A 22260-nucleotide genomic window follows, 5' to 3' on the forward strand; every position below is an offset into this window, starting at 1 on the left:
ACTCCTAGCACCAGGGCAGGGCCTCAAGCCCAGGGACTCCTGGACAGCACGCTCCAGCAGGGCACCTCCCTTCATAGGCCTGCTGGGCTTCAGCCAACACAAACAGCCTGGACAGGTTTCCCACAGAGCAGACTCATCCTCCCGATGGTGTAGGGGCTAGGACCACAGAGAGAAGGTGGGGGTCACAGAGGCAAGTGACCACTTCCTGGGATCCTGAGTATGTGTGGAGTCCTGAATTCTGGATGGTCACCCCCCTGTCCCAAGCGCCAGGAGGGGTTGCTGCCTCCCTGCAGCAGTCTCACCGCCACTCGCCCTGCTGTCACTGACACGAGGCCTCCAGAAGGGGCAGGACTCGACCTGGACTCGGGTCTACTGACAGCAGCAGCAGCAGGGAAGGAAAAACCAGGGCCGGGGAAAAATGCACTTAGGGTCTAATCTTGAGCTCCAACAATGACGGTCTATTACTGTTCCCCGAGCATCCTTACTGCTGACATTTTATAGACAATTTCCAAAACAGGGCCTTGCCATTTCTGGATTATATTTCAGCTGTAACTTTTAAGTCTAATTATTTGAGCTGACAACCCCCTATAACAGGGCGGTGCGGCGCCTGGAGGCATCGGCATTCAGTGGAGTGACAGCCTAATCGCTGGGGGGAGGCAGCCCCGCGATCAGCATTCACGCGCGGAAATTTCTCTGATGAAAATAACACAACATTAAGGAGGGGATAAGGGGCAGGATCCACCGTATCAAGATAAAATAACTCTTTAATAAATAACCTTGTGGCTGCCGCAGAGCAGTAATTAAATGCCGGCGCACTCGGCACACAGTTTTAAGTAAAGCTGGAAAAATGTAAGATGTAATTATCAGCACCAAACAAATTACCAGCACGGCAAATCCCCCCTGGAATATTTAGAAACTCATTTCTGCCTTCCCATTAAATATTTGTGTACATGCCTATTTTTGGTGGAACCATGGAATGGTAAAAGGAGAAGGGACAAGGGACCAGGAGGGTGGGGGAGGGGGGCCAGGGGGAGGCAGTGGCAGGCTGGGCTCTCTCTGCTGATGACCGTTTTCTGAACTCGGCCCAGTCAGATTTGCCCGGTCAGCGAAACGGTGTAACTGAAATGCCCCAGGGCTCAGAAGTGCATACGCTCATGCTCAGGGCTGGTATCTGAGCCAAGGCTGCAGTCCTCCTCCCGACAGGCTCCTTCTCCTCATGGAGGAAACCCAAGCCACAAAGAGAACGCACAGGACACCAGGTGGCCCGGGTCTGCTCCCTGGGGCTTCGCCCAGTGGACATGAACGCCTCCTCTAACGGCTCAGACCAAGGGACACAGGAAGGACCGCTGCCTGTGTCCTTGCCCCTCGGCCCCTGCTGCTGGACCGAGGGCGGGGAGTAGGGGCCTGGCCCTGAGGGTGTGAGACTGTTCTGGAATGGGCTGCTGCAAGGTCTACAGGAAGCCCTCCCCGACCTACGGCCGCGCTAGGGCTGCTGCGAGGCTCGCACATGGCTCTAAGCAGCAGTTGACCGCTCGGTCAGATGTGAGCTCCTGGTCGAATGCCTAGCACCCAGTGTGGGGCCGAGGATATGCCAGCTGTCTGGGAGAAGGTGGGAAGCTTGGACCAGGTGGGAAGGCCCTCATCTGGATCTAGCTGGAGAGGGAAGAGGCCAGTCAGTGGGACGCTTCCTCAGTGAGCCACGGTGATGCCACCCACTCTGTGCCCCAGACACTAAGCTCGGTGGGCACAGCATGGCTGCTGTCCATCCAGCTTCCGGGAGGTGCTCAAGGATAGTACAGACCCTGGAGGACGTTCACCCTGGGCTGCAGGATCTTGAGGGGTGAGCTCATTCTAGATTAGCCTTCCCCTTCATCTTCCCAAAGGTTTCAGCTGAGCTCTAGCAAATGTGGATTTTAAGCAGGGGCGGTGGGGGGAACTGTGGAGGGCCCCACAGGTGCACGTAAAGCTCTACAGCTCTTACAGAGCCCACAACCACTTCTGAGCTCCACCTGGAGCAGACAGCTGGCCTGGCCTGGGCACAAAGGCAGGGCCCAGTCTTGTGCCATGCACCGTGCCCACCCAACCTCCCCAGCAGGGGAGCCCAGCTAAGGGGACATGCAGACATGTGGGGTGGTCAGGGACCCAAGCAGCAGAAACATGCAGGGCAGGGGGGCCTGCCCACCCACCTCTGGTCCTGCCCGCCTGCCAGCTCAAACAATGGGAGTGCAGAGCCTGACGGGCGGGCAGGCCTGACTGGGGCGGCCTGAAGAGCTGACCAAGCCCGCTGGTCCCTATTGACGGGGGCATCCCGTCGATGGGCGAACTGTAGATGGATAAGAAGTGAAAAGGACCAACCTTCTCGCTGATCTGAGAGATGAGAGTTTGGGTTGATGGCAGAGTGCGATGAGGATGAGGAGGGAATAAAAAAAAGACAAGGAGAAACACAGAGAGAGTAAAAACAGGCCAACCTTCATCTGCCCACACAGCACGGAAACGAGACAAGACTCTTGTGCCCCACGCACACGCACGTGCCCACAGGTGCGCGCGGACCACACCGCTCACAAAAGACTCAGGACTCATGGAGGACACGGGTGGACAGGGCTGGGTCCTGCCAGCAGGTGCCAGGCGCCAAAGGGCAGGACAGGGACGGGTGAGAGTGTGGCACAGGCAGGCCCCCATGCCTCACGCACACCCCAAGGCTCAGACAGACCCACTGAGCTCAGGGCCCACCCAGCCCACAAACCCACCGAGGCCCATGGGCCACTAGAAACCCGCCACCTTGAGGAAGCCCCACGCTGCATGGCCCCAGAGTGTGAGGAAGCTGGTCTGGAGCCTGTGAGGAGAAGCCACGGAGCTGTTGCCCTGTTTAGAGACAGCTGCGGCCCAGCGGCCAGGTCCCTGCAGAGACGTGGGGAAGGGCGGGGGCAAGCAGGCTGGGCTCGGTGGAAAGGGCAGCCCCTCCCCGGCCCCTGGCAGCTGTGCGTCCTAAGAGCTAGGCAGGAGGGACGCTGTGGGTGGGAGGAGCGAGTGGGTCACTGGGGGAGGTAGTGGGATGGAGAGGGGTCCACCAGGCACGCCTGGGCCTGCTAGACCGTGGGCGGAGCTGCAGGCCACTGAGCAGAGTCAGATGAGACTGGGTGGTGCAGCCCCCATGGTGCTTTCCCAGCGGCGGCAGCAGCTGCTGACTGCCCAGCACTTCCTGCGTGCCCAGCACCGGGCTGGGAGCTCTGCACGCACAGCCCTATGAAATGCAGCCACTGTTAGGTCTCAGAGAGGCGGTGGGAGCCCCGAGTCTGCAGGACAGAGGAGGGGTATGAGGCGGACACTGGAGCCAAATCCGAGGGGGAGACGACCTCGGGCCCCGTGGACGTAGCAGAAGAGAGTTAGAGATGGATGGAGACAAGAGCCAGAGTGAGGCTGTCCATCTGCAGAGTGTTTCGTAACGGAGGGGAGGAGGATTCCCCCAAGCGACACCGGGCAAGGTCTGGAGACCCTGTGAGCCGTGACCAGGGGGTGCTATTGTATCCAGTGGGTCAGTAAACACCCCAAAATGCACAGGACAGCCCCACACAGTGAAAGGTTACTTGGCCACAAATGTCAATGGTGCTGAGGTTGAGACACCCTGAGCTGCCGTCCACACCGACCTCGATGCTAAGGCTGAGCCCAGGGGGGCCTCCCACTGGCCTGGAGGATGACAGGTGCCCTGTCGATGGAAGGTTTACTGCCCCTCTGCTGGGAAGCAGGCAGGCACAAGCCAGCAGTGGGAGCTTTCTCCATGCGTGCCCACCTCCAAGAGGGGTTCAGGATACAGAGCTGGTGGCCAGCACCGCAGAGGCCGTCCCAGAAGAGTAAGGGTCTGATGGGGCTCTCAGCACTGCTGGGGCAGAAAGCAGGGGCTCTGCCAGGACCGTGATGAGGAGCGGGTTGGACCCCAGATGCCAGGGTCCTAGCAGCACAGCTTAGGGTTCTGTCCTAGGACTACAGGGCAAATCTCTCTCTGCAAAGCAGGGTGGGTATGGATTCAGGTGGGGCCTGGCTATCGGACACATCCTAGGGACGGACTGAGGGCTGGCCCCACAGGAATGTGTGTGTGTGCCAGTAAGAGGGAGGGACAACCAAAGTGAGGCTGTCCCTATTTTAGGATTCCTAGCAAGTGGGGCTAGAACTAAAAGAACACCCACATTCCCAGCCCAAAAGCCCTGTGGAAATGGGCCCGGGAAGGCAGCTCAGGAAGACCTGTGGAAGTGGAGAATGGGCCATGGCAGGAACCAGTTAAGAGTGCTGCCTGAGCCCATCACGTGCGACAGTGAAGTTCCCACAGACAAGGAGGTAAGAGCCCCTGGTCAGCGCTCGAGCCACCAGCTACAGCAGCTGAGCTCAGCGCATCCAAAGAGACCCACTGTCCCGCCTCGGGCTGAGGCCAGCGTGATGGTGACTTCAGAGAGCGCTGCACAGCCAAGACGGTGACGAGGAGCGCAGCCACCCCAGCTCTGGGCCTCTTGCCTCAGTACGGTGCCTGTAGCTCTGCCCGCCCCCCCTCTCCCTGGTGCAGCCACACGCACTGCTGAGGCCTCAAAACTCGACATTCTCGACACGATGGTCTTCTGCAAGAAGTGCTGGGTCAGGCCCACACAGCCGTTGGAACAGTCTGGGTGGAGGAGGGAGGTCTCTGAGGAGGGTCGTTCAGTTGCTCTTCTCAGAGGGGACTCATTAGGGCCTTGTGCCTTGGTCAGAAGCTCTGCTGGGGGCAGTGGTGGGGGGAGTGAAGTGAAGGGAAGTCGCTCAGTCGTGTCCGACTCTTTGCGACCCCATGGACTGTAGCCTACCAGGTTCCTAGGTCCGTGGGATTCTCCAGGCAAGAGTACTGGAGTGGGTTGCCATTTCCTTCTCCAGGAGATCTTCCCAACCCAGGGATCGAACCCAGGTTTCCCGCATTGCAGGCAGACGAAAGGCTGTGCAATTTATGACATACTCATCTTGGCTATCTGGGTGACCTGCACGCTCCTGGCCTCCATGCCCTGACACTGCTCCTTAAGACAGGCCCTGGGGCAGCTCAGGTGAGCCCTGAAGAGTAGAACACCTGAGAAGGGGACCAATGGGGACCTCCCATCCCATGCCCCCAATTCTGTTGAGGCATCAGCCAGTCTCTGAAGCCCCATTTGCCCATCACCTGTGGCCTCTTGGGATCTTGTGCCCTGACAGCACAGCCCCTTAATAAGCTCAGGGTTGATGGCCTAATTCTCTCTGGCCTGTCTGACCACGTGGCCCTGAAAGGTGGGACAGGCCACTGCGTCTGCCCTGCCCTACGCTTGACCTGGGTGGACAGGCAGACGACGCCCGCTGTGAAGCTGTACTAAGCACTTAGTGTGATGAAATCATCACTGTGAAGAAGCGGCATCCACTTTCCTTTAGAAATCCCCCGAGGGGAGACGGTTTCACTTTTCATGACGCCCATCTGTGAAGGAGGATTAAGTGGGGGATGGTAGGGGTAGGAGGGGTGCCAAGCACCCCTCCTGGACACTGTGCACACAAAACCCAGAGTGTTCTCAGGAAGGGGCAGGTGGCCAGCTTTGGTTCCCCTTGGGCTGTGACCATAACAAGAGACGGGACAGGCCAAAACAGCCCCAGACCCTCTCTGCTGGGCAGCTGGACTTGTGAACACGTGACCCACACAGTCCCAGCGAGAAACACCTCAAATGCACGAGGTGCCCACCTGCAGTGGCTCAAAGCTGCCTGGGCCTGACCCCCCTACACAAGGGTCCTGGCTGATGACAAAGCACAGCTGGCTCCTCCCCCAGGAAGGCCCAAGGCAAACTTGGTCAGAAGGCAGGTACACCTGGCCTGAAGCCCACCCTGCTGGGCTGGGCAGGACAGACTCAAGGAAGACCAGGCAAGTGTGAATATGTTCACACACACAGTCTGCTCGGAAGGCTCTAGACTCTCATGGGGCTCCAAGCCCATGAGGCAGGACCTATAAGAGATACAAATGCTCCCAAGAGCGGCTGTTCCCAAAGGGCCTGTGGGAGGAAGGCAAAGTCGGGCGGATGTTAGAAGCTTGCCCAGTGGGAGCTGCTGCTGCTACGGCTGCTGCAGAGAGAGGTGAAAAGGAGGAGAGACAAGGCCCATGGCAGCCCGGTGGTCCACACCAAGGTTCTGGGCAGCAAGCCCGGCAGCTGCGGCTTGCTCCATAGAGTCAGGCAGGGCTGGGCACCACCTGAGTCCTTACCTCGCACGTATAGGTTGGCAGGGGCCGAGTAACGAGTGCCTGCAGAGTTGGTCGCCACACACTCGTACTTGCCTTGGTCCGACTCCTCGCTGCTCTCAATCTGCAAGGCACCTGTGGGGACACAGAGACAGCGGTCTGGCCTGGAGCCTGAGGAGGGGTCTCGACAGCACCCGAGGCTCAGGTTGACCAGATGTGGCAGGCATCAGGGCTACACCTGGCACAGGTGCTGCTTCTGGGAAGCTCTCCCTGACAAGCCCAGAGGCCTCCTGGACAGAACCGAAGGTCATGCTCCAGATAGCAAGCCCGCCCCACTCGCGGTCTAGCCGGGCCTGTGGGCTCGGTCAGGGGCTCCACCCCATCCCCCAACTCCACCAAGCATCTGCCACACTCTGGCCAATACACAGTACTGGAGCCTGTTTGCTAATGAGCATCCCCAATCAGAGCATCACAGAACCAGGCATGGGTGGGAGCAGCTTGGAACCCACGAGCGTGTCATGCCCTCCTCGGGCAAGACCTGAGATTCTACCGCCCACCAGAACCCAGAGGAAGGAAGGGCTGGCCCTGCGGGCCTGGTGCCCAACGGCCTCTGTTCACAGCACCCCTCCTCCCCCCTACCTCCAGCCCCGCCAGCCCCACCCATTCCGGCTCCTCTCCTCAGCCTGGTCCCTGCTAAAGTGCTTCGACCCACCGCGGCTCCTGCATAATTCAGGAGGCTAATGGAGGCTGCAGCTCCCACTCGGGCCAGCGCCCTGAGGGGCTGCTCTGGCCGCAGACGGACAGATAGGAGCCAGGACCTGGGGGTGGGGGTGGGGGGTGGGTGCTGAAAATGACCCTCACGGAAGGCAGAGAAAAGGGCTGGCACCAGTCCTGGCAGGTCCAGGTGCCAGGTAGGGGAGGCCAAGGCAAGGGCGAGGTGGGAGACGGGGGCAAAACCAGGCCTTGGCCACCCCTAGCCCGGGCAGTAAGTGCCCGAGAACACTGCTGCTGGAGGGGGTGCACCGGGCGAACCGTCGTGACAGGAACACCCCGAGGCACAAGCAACACCCACTCCCTGGAACAAGCTGACAGACAATCACACCCACGTAGGACGCTCCAACGGACAGTTAACAACCCCACAGGACACAGTCTGACAGAAACCCCTGCCTACACAGACCTACCCCTCCCAGAGCCCAGGCCGGCTGACGGTCACACCCACACAGGACGCAGACAGAACTGCCTGATCCCGCCTGACCCAATGGGACAGGAGCCACGAGGAGGCGCTCTCGTGGCCCAGGCTCCGGGGGGCAGGGTCCCTCTGCAGGTCTGAGCTGTAACATGTAACAGCCTCTTCACCCTGATACCTCTCTTTCATCACCCAAATGCTGGGCAGCAGGAGTGGCTATGAACACTGGAGGTGCGGAGAGCGATGCTCAGGCTTGACCCCAACGCAGAGGGAGAAAGGGCTGGCCTGCTCTGTGGTCCTGGTCAGCCCTCCCCACCAGCGTCAGGGAGCATGAGGACCCAGGACACATGCCAAACACCCAGCTCCTACGAGAGCAGCCCTGACAGGCACCCAACAGGTCATGTTTATGGGATGGATGGACGCTGTCACAGAAAACGCTCATTCAAGCAGATGGGGGTCAGGCCCCTGGCCAAGGGGAGAGGGGGCTGCACGAAGGTCAGTTCAGCTGAGGGTAGGGGGGGCGTCCTGGAAGCTGGTGCCACAGGTGAGAGCAGGAAGTGGTACCTGGGTGGGATCCTGGGTGGAGGAGGAGGCTCCCCTGCATTAAGAACCAGGACCGGTCAGGGGACCCCATGCAGACCCTGAGACTACTGCACACAGAAACCCCCAAATCTGGAACCAACACCATGAGCTGGCAGTGGGGGCCTGGCCCCATCTTCTGTTCTGAAAACAGCCTGGCCCTGAACTCTGAGGGTCTAGAGGTGCCCAAGGATACTGAGAGGCGGGGAGAAAACGATGTGAATACCAACACTACAGAAGCCACCGTTTTACAGGATGTCTGCTCTGGGCCAGATCATTCCCAGTTCTCCCCCTCTGCTCTGCCATCATGCCCCCTGAGGTGCACCCCTGGCCTCAGCCTGAACAGGAGGAAACAGACTTTCGAGAGAGAAATGGAGTTTTCAAAGGACATGAAGTTGAGTCAAACTTGAACATGGCTCTTCGTGGATCTTTGAGTCCAGTCTGGGCTTGGAATCCCAGAATGTAGGGTCCTGCAGCATGAGAGCAGCGGGGTTCACAGGTCAGGGGGTCAGGCTACCCAGGACCCTGCTGATTTCTGTCGGCCTTCCAGCTTCTGTGTTTGTCTTAACTGCCTGTCCTTCTTGGTGTTTGCTGGACTGAGAGGTTTACAGGGGGAGCCTCATTCTACCACAGGGCTGGGTGTTGAAGGGGGAGCTAGTAATGACTGAAGGCCCCAAGACCAAGGAGGTTCTTGAGATGGAAGGCAAGGCTTGGTCATGCTCCCCCACCTCATGGGAAGATTCTCCATCTCTGGCCAGCCTTGAAGACCAGGGCCTGGCTTCCCTGCAGGAGCCAGCAGAGGCCCTTCTGTCTGCGGGGCTGGCCTAGAAGGCCTGGTCAGTGGGCTTGCAGCCCCAAGGCGGGGATGAGCCGAGTTATGTCCACAATCCAGACTTGGAATGGATGAGTCACAGGAGGGGATGGCTGAGAGTGGATGTGTGTGGTGGCCGGTGGTGCTGAGGGGCCGGAGCTGGAGATGAGGAGGCTGGAGAGGTGGGGATGGGGGAGGTGACAACGGGACGGGACGGGATGGAGTGGTGGTGACGGCGTGGCGAGGCGTGGCGTGGCAGATGCACGGACAGCATTCTTACCTCTGATTGGTGAACCACCTGGCGAGGTAATTTGAATGCAAATAAGATCAGAAAGAAGCATTAGTACAAAAGGAAGGAAAGCCACAAAAAGCCAAATCAGATAAAATAAAACGCGAGAGAGGGCCTTAATAAATACACGGAGAAATTGAGGTCTGGCTAAGGCCGCTGCAGGTGGTATGTGAGCAAGCGCCAGCTGCGTGGAGGCAAAGCTGTGTTCCCCAGGTCACTGGCATGGCTCTGAGGAGGGGGGCAACTGAGGCTAGGTCAGCAGGGCTGGGGGGTGACAGGAATCAGGACGGTGAGGCAGGGCTCCTGAAGACCCCACTGGCTGAGGTCAATGGAGGGGGAAGGTGAAGAGAAGAGGCGATAACCCCACCCTGCAGGGACCCCTAAGTGCACAAGATTGAGTGGGATTTCAAAATAGAGGACTTACCCAAAGCAAAGCATTTAAGCAGACAGAAGAAAGGGCTAAAGGGAGGGCTCACTTCAGGCCACTACCAGACCAGCCCCCTACAAACACACACACCAGCCCCCTCCTCACCATCGGGTGGTAGATCCCTGTGACGTCACTCAACCCTGCTAAACAGAGCGACTGCAGAGTACCCCAACCTGGCTGGTGAGAGGCAGAGGCCATTCCTCGCATCCCTTTGCCTGCTCATTGCCTTGTAACCTTGGGAATCAGCAGCCTAGAGGGCCAGACGCTCACCCTGCAAACGCCCGGTACGGGGCTATTATCAGGTCTGGACTGGCTCCCTCCCAACAGCAGCCCCTCTCTCCGGCTGCCCCATCCAGAGGAGTGGGGGCCTATGGGCAGGTCCAGGTCAGCGCTGTCCACCCTGCCCCTCTCTGCCCACTCCTGGGGAGGGCAGTATGCTGGAGACAAACACTGATTACAGCTCATTGACCCCGACAACACCCACTGAGGAGGAATTATCCATCTCGGCAAGAATGAGGAAATAGAGGCGGAGGAACATCAAGTGCTCGAAGCCCCAGGTCACACAACTTATGAGGTGGCAGGAACCAACCAGGGCTGGCTCCCAGCCTTCCCACTGGACCAGGCTGCCTCCTGCAGACACACAGGCTAGGGAGAAGGCACAGGCGGCGCTGGGCCCTGGGCAGTGAGTGAGGCGCACAGAGATGGTCCAGGGAGAATCATCTTCCTGGTGATCCTCAGGGTCCCTGAGGCCCTTTCAGGGGTCTGCGAGGTCAAAGCCGTTTTCACACTACTGAGAAGCTTTTGGTCTTTTTCACTCCTGTTCTCTCATAAACATACAACGGAGTCTCCTGGAGGCATCAGGATGTGATATCACAACAGACCAAAGACAGAAGCAGACAGGAGGATCCAGCTGCCTTCTATTAAGCTCTAAATTAAAGAGATTTGTAACAGTGTAAAACAGGGCTGCTCTTCTCCCTGAATGCTTTTGTTTCACAAAATATAATTATTTTCCATTAAAAAATGTTGTTTATGTTAACACGTAATGGGTTTTAATATTATTTTAAAGTGGATTAATAAATATTTAAAATCTTCTTGGTCTTAACATCTAATATGGCAAATACTGATAAATAATCCACACAAACAAAAGCTCTTGGAGATCCTCTGATATTTACAACCAGGGGTCCTGAGACCACAATGTCCACAGGCTGGTATACTCCTACCGTGCAGGTCTGCGATGAGAGGGGGAGGGGTGGCCACCTAAATGCTCCAGGCCTGGGACCCCTAGCTCTGGCCTCAGTAATTCCAAAACCTAACCTGCTGTGTGACAAGACTCTGGGCCTCTCTGGAAAGTCGTTTCCCCACCAAACTGAAAAAATTTGTCTTTTCCATTTTCCATGATGGGTGTGGGAGACTGAAGGGTCCCTCAGATCCACACTGCCCCTGAGGGGTGCCAGAGTGTTCGGATAAAAGGGACCGTTGCCGACAGCAGGCCCTCCTGGCAGATCAGCTGGTGCTAGGATGGAATGGGGGCTGCAGCCCTCAGGCCCACCAGAGCTCCATCTGTCTGGGCCAGTGGGCCTCTTTCTGCAGCCAGATGCTGGCATCCAGGCTCAGGTGTCTGGGTGAGCAGCAGACAGTGTGGGCAAGTGGTCCTCCACGGTGATGGGGATGGTGGCATATACACTCAGGCCGTGGGATGAGCGGAGCCCAGGAGATGTCCCACAGTGGTCCTTCTGGGCTTGGCAGAGTGTGGGGCCCACAGCAGTGGTTTGGGCCTGGCGGTCAGCCCCGTCTTGGCTCCAGTGACGCTGCCCACTCCTGACTGACTTCCACTATCCCTGAGTTCGTGCCCATTCCTCTGGGGCCCACACTGGGTCTCAAATTCAAATCCTTCAAGAGGCACAGGCTGTGGCAGCAGGAGACGTCACTTCGGAGAAGAAAGCGCCTGTTGAGCGGGGGTCGAGCCTGGGCCGCGCACACGCACTTGTCTCGTGCTTTTGCTCCCGGGGGCCACGCCCTGGTGCCACGTGCTGCGGCTCAGTCTGCAGACACCTGAGGAGTGCTGGGTACGGTCGGGGAGGGCCTGAGGTTTGGAGAAGACAAGGCTGTGGTGCTCTGGGGCCCTAGCAGGGCCTAGCCTCTCCCCAGGCCCCAGGTTAGTCGGATGCAATAGTAGAAAGCCCTAGATGCAGTCCCAGGGGAGGTCCCCAGCCTCGGATCTCCACATGACCCTGGGTGGGTGACTCCCTAACTCGCCTGTAAAGCAGGCCTGATAATCACTAACTGCCCTGCTTCTCATGGTTGCAAGAGAATCAAGCGCAACCAAAGGCAGGAAAGCACTTTGTAAACGGTTGGTGATGCATAAACTGTGAGGTCCCTGTAAAAGCTGAGCACTCAGGGCTATTCCACTCCATCAGGGACGCCCCTGTCAGATGTGCCTGGCCTAGTTCCACACCCTTCTCAACGGTACAGGCCAGGGGCAGCAGCTACTGGGTCAAGGGTCAGGACCAGGGTCAGGCAGTGATGGAAAGAGTCTGGTTACTGAGCAAGTGGGATGACTGAGGCCCCTCAGATGCCATCCCAGAAGCTGGATCCTGGGCCATTACCCTTAGGTCACCGCTTTCAGGTGGCAGGAAAGGTCAAACAAGAAAGGTTTCCCTGGACCTGAGAAGCAGGTCTGCAAGGACAGGGCCCAAAGGTCATCAGTAAATCGTTTATCCTCAGAGCTCAGAGATATCTGTCCTATAGCTGGGCTTGTGCTGGTCACCTGCCAGGCCCTTGCAGGCAGGAGCCAACCCCAGGCCCTCCCTGCAGAACACCCAGCCTAAGTGACCAGAGCTGGAGCCAGATGGTGACAAGACACAGCAAGGGAAGTCCTGAAGGAGTGGGCCTCAGGCAGAGAAGGGGGGCTTCATGTTCTAGCGAATGTGAGTAGAGGGTCAGGATGTGCTTGGGGGGCTCGGTACAAATTGGGGAGTGACTGGAGCTACAAAGAGCCCCATTCACAGAACTCTCATCACAGGCCAGTTAACTACAGCTCTCACCGCCAGTGCCTCACTTAATCCTCACTGTAACTCCTTTTTAAAGATGAGAAACTGAAGCTCAAAGTTAATAACTTCAGTCAGGCCAAGAAGCTAGTGGGTGAAGCCAGGATCCGATGAGAAGAGGCTAGAGACGTGAGCTAGGGAAGAGTGAGAAGGGCTGTGTGTGCCTGTTCAGGAGTGTGCACGTGACCATGGAGGCAACGAGATGCCACTGAGGTCATCAGAGCACACGGGGCACAAACAGGAAACTCTGCCAGTCCTGCAGGGCGGATTCAAGGAGAGAGCTGGGAGAGCAGTGTTCAGTGACCTGGGATACAGGAGGAGAAAAGAGGACCAATGTGAAAGCCATGTGGGCGACCAATCAAGAGGGTTAGGGAGCCCCTTATATGGAGCAGGAGTTGGGGTGTGTCCTAAGTTCCGGGTTAGAGGGGCTGCCACCCACAGAGACAGGGTCAGTGGAAGCAGGGCACCACTGTTCGGAAAGGAGTTACCACCCTTCACGGTCAGGGTAACACCCAGAAGCCAGAGGGCTTTTTTAGTCTAGGACTCCAGCAGGATGTTTGGGTTAGAACGACAGAACAGGGACTCGCAGGTGTGGAGACAGATGGAACCTGAAGCTGCAGGAGTGGGCGAGCCGGCTGGGGGAAAAGCTCTGTCTATGGTGCAAAAGCAGGGCCACGCGCTCCCTGCCTGGAGGAACGAGCAGACCGGGCTGCCGAGCAGAGAAGGGTCGCTCGGAAAAGAGGGAAGCCGGGGCAACCGGGGAGCGAGTGGGTTGAGAGGGAGGCAAGGTGGCTGCTGAGAGGCCGAGGAGGCCAGTGAGCTGCATACCATGCATGAGCTGACTCACGGGGCTGTGAATGGGTGGCACCAGGCCCGGCACACAGCAGGCGCCACATAAATACTTAACAAATGGAACACGCGAGATGGCGTGCCTTCCCAGAACCGCTGCCACAGACAGTGCCGTGCCGGGTGGAGGCCAGGCCTGCGGGGAGGACCATCTGGCTGCTTGGGGAGCCTCCCTGGGGGCTGCGGGGACAGCAGAGGAGCCGAACCGTGGCGGCCGCTGTGCCACGCTGGGCAGCGGCCGCGAACGCTGGAGGCCTGTTTCCTGCCTTGATTATGGCTGTTTTAATTAACTGCGCTACAGCTGCCTCCATCTTGTTGAGTTTTAATTAAATTAAATGAGCTAACACTTCGTAGGCTGTCTCAGGCGGCCGCGGCTGGGACCAGAATCCTGCCCCTGCTGGGTAGTTCATCCCTTCCTCCTCCCCTGGGCACCATGGGGGTGTCCACCCGGCGGGACCTGGTGCAGAGGGGCTGGCACCCCAGAGAGTGACAGGACACTTCTGTAGCCGGCAAGGCCCTGAGAGGGGTTAGGGTTATGACCTCCTTTGTGGTGCTGACACCACAGCTGTTGGGTACGGTTGGTGCTGGCCATCCAGCCCGAGCCTAGCACCCCACAGCTGGCAGGAGGGCTCCTGGACTGAGGTTGACCAGCCCAGCCCGCACTGGCCGCAGACGCAGAGCTGCAGCCAAGCTGATTCCAAGGCTCCCTTCCCGCAAAAACGGAATCAATTATCCTGGCGGGAGCCTCGCAGGCAGATCGATCGACGGGGTGACACCTCCCACCCGGCTTCAAGGCAGCATCCTTGCTCACAGGGCTCCAAGCTGGCTCGACTGGGACATCCAGAGGAGACAGGTGGCCCTGGTGGCCGAAGGATGGCTGAACATCCCCCTGGCTGCAAGCCTCTGAGGTCCAGCCTTTGGAAGCCTGATGAATCAGACATCTTTGGCCTCTTTCCCTGCTGTCTGGAGAAGCACAGAGAAGCACTGTCCGGGCCTCTCTCTCAGGCCGGGCTCCAGGGAAGGCGGAGGATGAATGCTCACGGAGCACCTTCGCAGAGCCCAAAACAGGCTGGGAAAGACACTCATGCCTCCAGGCGCAGAGGCGGACTGTAGTCTGGAGTCGGACAGTCCCGGGAAGGTGAAAGAATCGCTGATGAGCAGCTCTCGCTGCCAAGCTCTCTTCCTGGGCAGGTCAGGTGGGCCTACAGCAGTATCTGGCCCACCCACCAGCTGCCCTCTGCTCAGCACTGGAAGGTCAACCCAGGCCAAGGCCCCCCGTAGCTCCCAGGCCCAAGAGGGAAGCGCTGGGGTCTGGCCCAGCGCCTTTCCTGAAGTCTGCACGGCCCCTCAACCCTTGTCCTCTGCTCACCTGAACGCAGTTGCTTGATGCGGCCGTTGCTCGCGGCTGGGTCCACAGGGAGAAAGTCCTTGAACCAAGAGATCTCAGGGTCTGGATCCCCGCCTGCTGCGCACAGCATGGTGGCCGTGCGGGCTTTCTCCACCACCTTCAGCTGAGGCCCCATGTCGATGGAGGGGAACCCATCGGGCAGCTGTTCCGCTGCAGACAGACAGCAGACGTTTATGTTAGGTCTGGCACTGCCTGCCTGATGGGACCGTCATGATACCCAGGGTAGCTGTGACCCTTGGCTCCTCCCTTCTCTGCATTCTAAGTATGAAGCCTGCCCTGACGTGAGGAACCGGAGTCTGGAGCCCCACTACCCAGCTGTGCCCTTCACAGGGTCAGCGAGCTGCCAGGGAACCCACCCTGTCCTGTCTTGGAGTTTACAGGTCTGAGAAGTAGGCCTCTGACTGCAGACATGAGTCCTTACCTCTCCAGGCCCTGGGAAAATGAGTTTTGAGCCTCTCCTGGCCACAGAAGAAAGTGCTTTGTGGACAGTGGGCTGTAGGGGGCCTGTGGCTCCCACAGTGGCATCACCAGCCACAGTTCAGCCCAGAGGCTCCCTGTGCCATCCAGTCCCCACCCTCTTGTGTGCACGGGTAGTGTCCTTTCTGCTGCCTGCATCCAGACTTCAGCTCCACCACAGGGCAGAGCCCCATGTCACCGCCTGGGTTCTGGCCCTGATTCTGGGCACCCCTTGCCTTACCAATGACCCATCTTCGATCCCTGGTCCCCACCCTGAACCTCCTTCCTTACTCAATCCTGACCCTGGAGGCCATGGTCAGGCCTGGGGACCCAGGTCTGAGCATGTGGAGGTTGAAGAGATTTAAAAAAGGAAAAAAAAAAAAAAAAAAAAGTGCTGTGAGGACATCAAAAGTCGATGAGGGAGACGAAACTCCTTGGCTGCTTTCTCCCAGCTTGCCAGTGGTTGGGGGCTCACAGAGGAGGCATGTCCACAGGAGCAACAGGCATGGACCGCAGCAGTACACCCCTCCTCTCACTGCACATGGACTCCCGCAACAGCCCTGAGGGACCCAGACAGGGGCAAGGCTGCCCACTCCCCACCCTCGGGAGCACATGGGGCTGAACACAGACTTTGGACAAGTGCAGACCAGGTGGAGCTCCCGCCTCCATCACTAACTAGCTCTGCAACCTGGGAGTGTTACTAATCCTCTCCCTTTATCCATTTTTATCTATTAACAAGGTTCAAGTGCCCTCCTTATAAAGTCGTCGTGAAAACTACATCTAATGATGCACATAAGGTGCTGGAAAGTATCGGACAAAGAATCTGAACCCAAGGACTGCTGACATTATTATAATAGCAAGGGCTGGGCCACCAGGGCAGGCAAGTACCAAGACTTGGGCCTGGGGCCCCCTTCCTGTCCTGGTCTGGTGAGAGGCTCCCCCTGCCAGGAGCACACCACACAGTGAGTGTGGCGGTTTGGCAGAGCCTCTCCACCAGCGTGGATGCCAGGCTGCATACCCAGTGGGGGAATGGGAGCCCTGTCCTTTGTCAGTTTCTTGATAGAGGAGTGGGGCCCCGTGGTCAGGGAGGCCAGCACCACACCCATCTCCCTCCCGCAGGCCCAGCTCGAGGGTGTGGGGATATTTGCTGAGGTCAGCTCCCATACCAGGGAAAAGGCAAGTGGCATCCTCAGAAAGGAGGAAGGTAGAGGCTGGCAGGGCTGGTCCCCCCAGAGACCCAGAAGAAGTGACTGGTGGGCAGGCAGGAGAGAAAGCTGGAGGAGCCCCAGCAGGCAAGGGCAAGACATTTCTCAGCTGCCACACCCCAGGGGGCACTCTGCCAAGGCTCCAGCTGCCTACGCATCCCTAAGGGACTGTGGCCCTGTCGGGAGAAGGGGCGGGGACCAGTAGGAGTCACCTCCCCAGCTTCTCTAGGTAGCTGGCAGAACACCCCCCCACCTGCAGCCCTATAAATTCCAGACGTGAACCCAGCGTCTGTTTGGCTGTAAATATGATCCCACAGCATCCTGACTTTTAGCTCTGATTTTTTAAAAGGAAAATGTTAACCGCGGCAAGAAAAGGGAGGACGGAAATGAAAGCAGGACTTGGGATGTGCCAAGCAGGGAAACAGCTTCCTTTGGTCCTGCCGCCACTAGCTTTTCCAGGAAGGCCCAGGCAGGGCTCCGTCCATTTCCACCCTTCCTGGACTCCCAATAGCCAGGGGCCACTCAGAGCTGCTGGAGCCATCCCAGCCCACTGGGGCACCAGTCTAGCTATTTCCAGGCCTCAATTCTACCTGCTCAGCCCTCCTGAGCAGTGGAGGGGGAAGCGGGGGCAGGGCCTGCCAGAGTTAGGGCCCAGGAGTCAGCGGGCCTCCTTCTCTACCCACAAGGTGCTGATCAAGGAGAAGGGAAATACATACATCTGCAGCCATGTCCTGGGAATGTATTCTGAATTCCTAACACAGGGAAAGTCTTTGGGATCGTGCCAAATTAAGGACAATTAATTTTCCTCCCTCAATTATCGTGCCCTCAATGGCTCCGTCCTTGGCTCAGATCACCCCTCAGGCATCGCCGCCAGAGCCTAAAACCAGCATGTGTGAAGAGTCCATAAAACAGCGGGACCCAAAAGCCAGTCCCTTGTGCCAACTAGGCTTCCAGACACAAGTCGGAAGGCTGCAGTTCTGCACCTTGGTGGGGGGAGCGTGTCTCACAGGAGGACTCCAGCCCTTCAGGAATGACCTGCTGTTGGCTCTTCCTTCCACACTCACTTGCTGCAGCACCCCCACCCCTAGGCACATTCAACTATAGCCAAGGACAGCAGCCGCTTACTGATGCCTGTGCCCGTCTGGCCAAGCTGAGTCCTGGGCAGGCTGGTGTAAACTGACCCACCATCAGACTGTCACGTCTATCCTCTTCACATAACCCCTGTACCCTGAACTGCAGGAGCTTGGGGTCACTGTACCCTGAACCACTCACGCTAAGGACCAGGGCAAATTCCTCAGGCTGGCATCATATGATCACTCCAAACCCATCAACAACGGGGAAAACAGAGGCCCAGGTAGAGGGATAAAGGTCAGGTTTATGGAGCACTTCCTAGTTCCAGGTAATGCGTTAAAATGCCTTACAAACTGATCTAATCTTTACTGAAACTATGTAAAGTATATGAGCAAATGGAGGCGCAGAGAGATCCAGGAACCTGCCAAGGTCACAGAGTTAAGTCGAGGTGGGGCTGGGATGAGACAAGGTGGTGTGACCCCACATTGGGCAGGGTGGGGGCGCTGGGCTCGGGGCAGCCCTGCGGGAGCCAGCCACCAACCTGCTGCCATACCACGCCCTCTGCCGGCTGGGCTTCTGGCTGACCGCTCCATCGCAGACCACTGTACACATGCTGCCGCGTTTTCATTTCCGCAAAACGAACAAGACTACTCCACACACGGCCAGCCGCCGGCACGCACCACGTTCCAACACCTGCACGCACTGGTCACGCCGAGTCCGCTCAAAACCCATCCTGAGGGCGGCGGGGCTGCACAGCGCCGCGGGAGGAAGGGTCCCTCCCCACTCCAGACCGCCTGGTAACTATGGCAACGGCGGAGAGCCGGCGCCGCGGCAGAAAGGCGGCGCTTGCGAGTCCAAGCGGGGAGCGGCACGCATCCGCGGTCCGAGCCGCTGCGGCCCCTCCCGTCCCCTCCTGGGTTGGGTCACCGCACCCCTTCTCAAGCCCCTACTCCCCATCTCTCCAAGATTCCTTCCCACTCAATCGACGCCTAGTTGGGGGCTGCCCCCTGAGTGCGCACAGAACCGGGAGGTCCCCACATCTGCCTCCGGCCAGGTTTTTGCAGTGTGTCCCTCTGGGGCAAAGGTCGGTCCATCCTCTGATAAAAGGGTCCCCGCGAAGAAAAGAAAAACCCGTGGGGACTTTAGTGGACCTCAGAGGTACTGGGAAGCCTCTACAGCTCTTTGTGGATTCTGCCTGCATACACAGGGCGCATGCATTCCCAAGGTCTGCCCACACAAATCTGTGTACCTGGGTTGGGGACAAACGTGTGCATATATACTGGTCTTTAGATACTGCAGTGGGAACCCTGACTTCTCTGCCATCCTCACTGGGCACAGAAAGGGTGCGGGGGCTGCGGGGTGGGTGCTGGGAGCCTAAGGCTCAGATAGGGACAAGAGCTTGGCCCAGGTCCCCACAGCAGGAATGCAGTCGGATCAGTGCTATCTTGGTGGCTTCCTGAAGGAGGAGGGAAACGCAGGAGTAGGGAACACTTGAGCATGAGCAGCTGGGGAGAGCTTTCAGGGGGAGGGAGGGAGGGGCTGCCTGAGTAAGGGCTGGGGCAGGGCAGTGGGAAGGCGAGGCTGGCTGGAGCTAAGGCCTGATGGATGAGGCTAGGGTAGGGGGGACAGGGGATCAGCCTAGGCCAGCGGGGGAGGGAGGCTGCTGCCGCCCCCTACAAAGCACACACAGGTCTCTTTGTCCAGCTCAGCTCCGGATGCCTGAGGCGGAGTCTGGGCCAGAGGGAGGGGGCTGCACCAGGGAGGCGGACAGATGGAGATGCCTCGCGGGGTCCCGGAGCGGGCGGCACCGTCTGTCAGCAGGAACTCCTCATTCGTGTTTACCCAGCTTCCTGGCGTCTCTGTGTGCATGCAGCCACACACGCGCGCGCGCGCGCACACACACACACACACACACACACTTACACAGGCTGCCTGGGGTGGCACCGTCTGTAGGCCTGACCCCCTTCCCGGTGCCTGAGTGTTGGACCTGGCCTCACCTCTTCACTGAACACAGACACCTAGATCTGTGCACAACCAGGCCCCCACAGAGAGATACATAGAGAAAGAGACAGGTGCAAAAATAGAAACCTCCATGTGCGTGCGGAGGGGCACCTGCAGCGACAGGCACCTGTGGAAACAGACGTACGCAAGCAGAGCCAGTGGGAGTGCACGCAGAGACGCGGAAACACACATGTGCAGACATGCAGAGCAACACGGATGCTGACGGGGCGAGTCCCCTGGAGACGCCTGTGGGGCCAGGGCTGGGAGCCGCAGACGTGCGGAGACGCACGCGGGGACCTGGTGGGCAGCGAGGCTGCTGGCTCCCCCGGCACGCCGGCTCTCTAAGGGAGCCAAGGCCGCCTCAGGCCCTGTCCCTGAGGCAGCCCCATCCTTAGCAAGGTCAGGGTCAGGACACCCCTGGGGAAGCGGGAAGGGCCCCTCGGACCTGCAGGCTCCCACCCTTTCCAGAGCCGCCCCCTCCAGGCTGCCAGGCAGTCAGGGAGGCCTGGGGAGCCTTGGGCTCCCTTCGCAGCTTTCAGTCTTCATTTTCAGCTTTTTCTAAGAGAAAACTCCCACCTCTTCCAGCACTCAGATTTCATCAAACTTGGCATCTTAGAAGCCTGTTTTGTTTTTGAATCTGAGCTGTTTGGGGCCTGTCGCCGAGAACAGCCAAGCAGGCAAGGCCTCCCCCTCCCAATCCCCTCCTCCCCAGGACTTCCCTGGCGCCTCCCAGGGCTCTGCTCAACCTGGCTGGTGAGGCCTCCCAGCTGCAGGCCACCAGGTGACCCCGGGGGCTGGCCCCAGGCCTGCGCCCTCCACATTCCAGCGTCTGGGGTCTGACCCACGCTGAACCCTCCTCCCAGGGTCCCCACCTCAGTCCTACTCCAGGACCATTCTCTTGGTTCCTTTACCCGGGCTAGGTTCCGGCCTGGGCCCTCCAGAACCCTGAGAACCTCCCTCTTGCTCTTCAGGTCCCTGCAGCCCAGCTGCCACCCCCATGGCTTGACGCCAGCATGCTCAACAAGGTCAACCATGACTCCATGGAGCTAAGTCCAGAGGCCACGTCTCAGCGGTCATCTTGCCCGACCTCTCGACAGCACCCCTCCCTGTTCCTTCAGATTCTTTTCTCTTGACTTCCAGGGACTCATCCCTATAGGAAGACCTAGAGTCTGGGGCTCCATCCAGGCCCCTCTTCCTGTCCTCTGGCGCCCTAATACTTGCCATTTCTCTCCCCCCTATCTCCAGCTGTCCCTCAGAGTGCCAGGCAAAATCTGAACAAGGCCTCCTTGACACCCCTCCCCAGGATGCCTACATACACCTACTACAACAGATTTCTAAGTGGACTCATCAACTTACCCCTCAAACGAGTCCTCCTCTCATACCTGAACCTTAGCAAATAGCACTGCCATCTATCTGGCCCGGAGCCAGCAACCCCGAGTCACCCGCCTCCCCAGTCCCACAGGCAAGCTTTCTAAACTGCATGGAATCCAGTCTCCCTTCCTCCTCTACCCACTGCCTGGGTCTGGGCCACTGCCACCTCTTGCCTGGGCCGCTGCCCTGACTTCTCACTGGTCTTCTGGTACCCGCCTCTGCGCCCTCAGGGACCTTTCTGAAACACACATTTTATCAGGCGTTCCCCTGATAAAAATCCTCTCTCCCCTGGCAACCAGAGGCAGGGGACACCTCATCAGGGGTGGAGGATGTGCACACAGAGGGGCATTTAAAACCTCCAAGCTGGCTAGCTGTTCCCAGAGCTGCCGGTTCCGCCGCGGTCCTGAGGCTGGGGCAAGGGGGCCACGAACACAGCAGGGCCCTGTAAGTACCTGCGACTGCAAGGGTGGGAGGGGCAGGCTGGGCACAGGGAAGGCATCCAGTGTCTGTGGCTAACAGAAGAGGCAGGCTTACTGCCCACCCCACAGCAGGAACCATTCAGAAAGGGATCCACTTGGGCCCCAAGATAGATCAGAAGATAGATCAGAACTAGAAAAAAGTGGGGGAACCCAGGTTTCTTCTTCCCTAGATCTTCAAGACGTTCCTGGCAATGCCCACCTATTGACACCTCTCCCACTCCTACATCTGGGGCTCAGATCTCTCCAGGGAATGGCTGCAGAGCCTCGTATCTGTGTGGTCCTGAATGTGACTACGGTCACAGCAGGGCTGGAGGGACAGGTCACAGATCCCACGGTCACGGGGCCAGAAGCACTTAGGTCACGCCTCAGCTGCGAGGGAAGGGGCAGAAGCTGGCCTGGGTTCTAGGTGCTAGGTTTTAGGGGCCCTTTCTATGTCTTCTGTGGATGCAAATCAGGGAGGAGATGGGCAGGCAACAGGAAAGGGGCACGGCCGTCCTCTGCCTGTGACAGCCCTTTACCCAAATGCCCCACCCCCTCATCAGCCCTGGGCCAGGGACAGGGAGGAGGGTGGGCACTGACATCCTGGGGAAACATCCACCCACCCTGAAAACACCAGCTTCTGTACCGGCCGTGCTCCATGTGCAGCCAGCCCGAGATGGCAGGACAGGGTTGTATGCTGTTCATCAGTCATCTGCAAAGGGGCTTGGCATGGGGCTCAAGAGGGCCTCATCGAGCACAGTCCCCAGACCAGGGTCAAAACCACTGCCGAGCCTGGGGTCCAGGCCCAGCACTGACTGCCCGCCTCCCGCCACCAGCCACTACCCCACAGGCCTGACAGCCTCCCCCAGAGCCTGTCCCCAACGAAGAGGGCAAGACCAGGCG

At 58.7% G+C, this 22260-nt stretch overlaps 1 protein-coding gene across 3 annotated transcripts in view; it reads right to left on the reverse strand.

The window, feature by feature from the left end:
- The window catches only part of PTPRF (protein tyrosine phosphatase receptor type F), an 83838-nt gene that overhangs the window by 33967 nt on the left and 27611 nt on the right, over positions 1 to 22260 (reverse strand). For 2 of the 3 annotated variants that reach the window (XM_068966784.1, XM_068966785.1), the window contains exons 6-7: positions 14757 to 14945; positions 6227 to 6337 (exon numbers count right to left, since the gene is read on the reverse strand). In XM_068966784.1, coding sequence (XP_068822885.1) covers positions 6227 to 6337; positions 14757 to 14945 — 300 coding nt within the window. Of the gene's footprint in view, positions 1 to 2355; positions 2368 to 6226; positions 6362 to 14756; positions 14946 to 22260 lie in introns of all 3 variants that reach the window. The other variant, XM_068966783.1, reaches the window with a different exon arrangement.

Source organism: Capricornis sumatraensis, chromosome 2 (assembly GCF_032405125.1).
Source record: "Capricornis sumatraensis isolate serow.1 chromosome 2, serow.2, whole genome shotgun sequence".
In the NCBI taxonomy this organism is placed as follows: domain Eukaryota; kingdom Metazoa; phylum Chordata; class Mammalia; order Artiodactyla; family Bovidae; genus Capricornis; species Capricornis sumatraensis.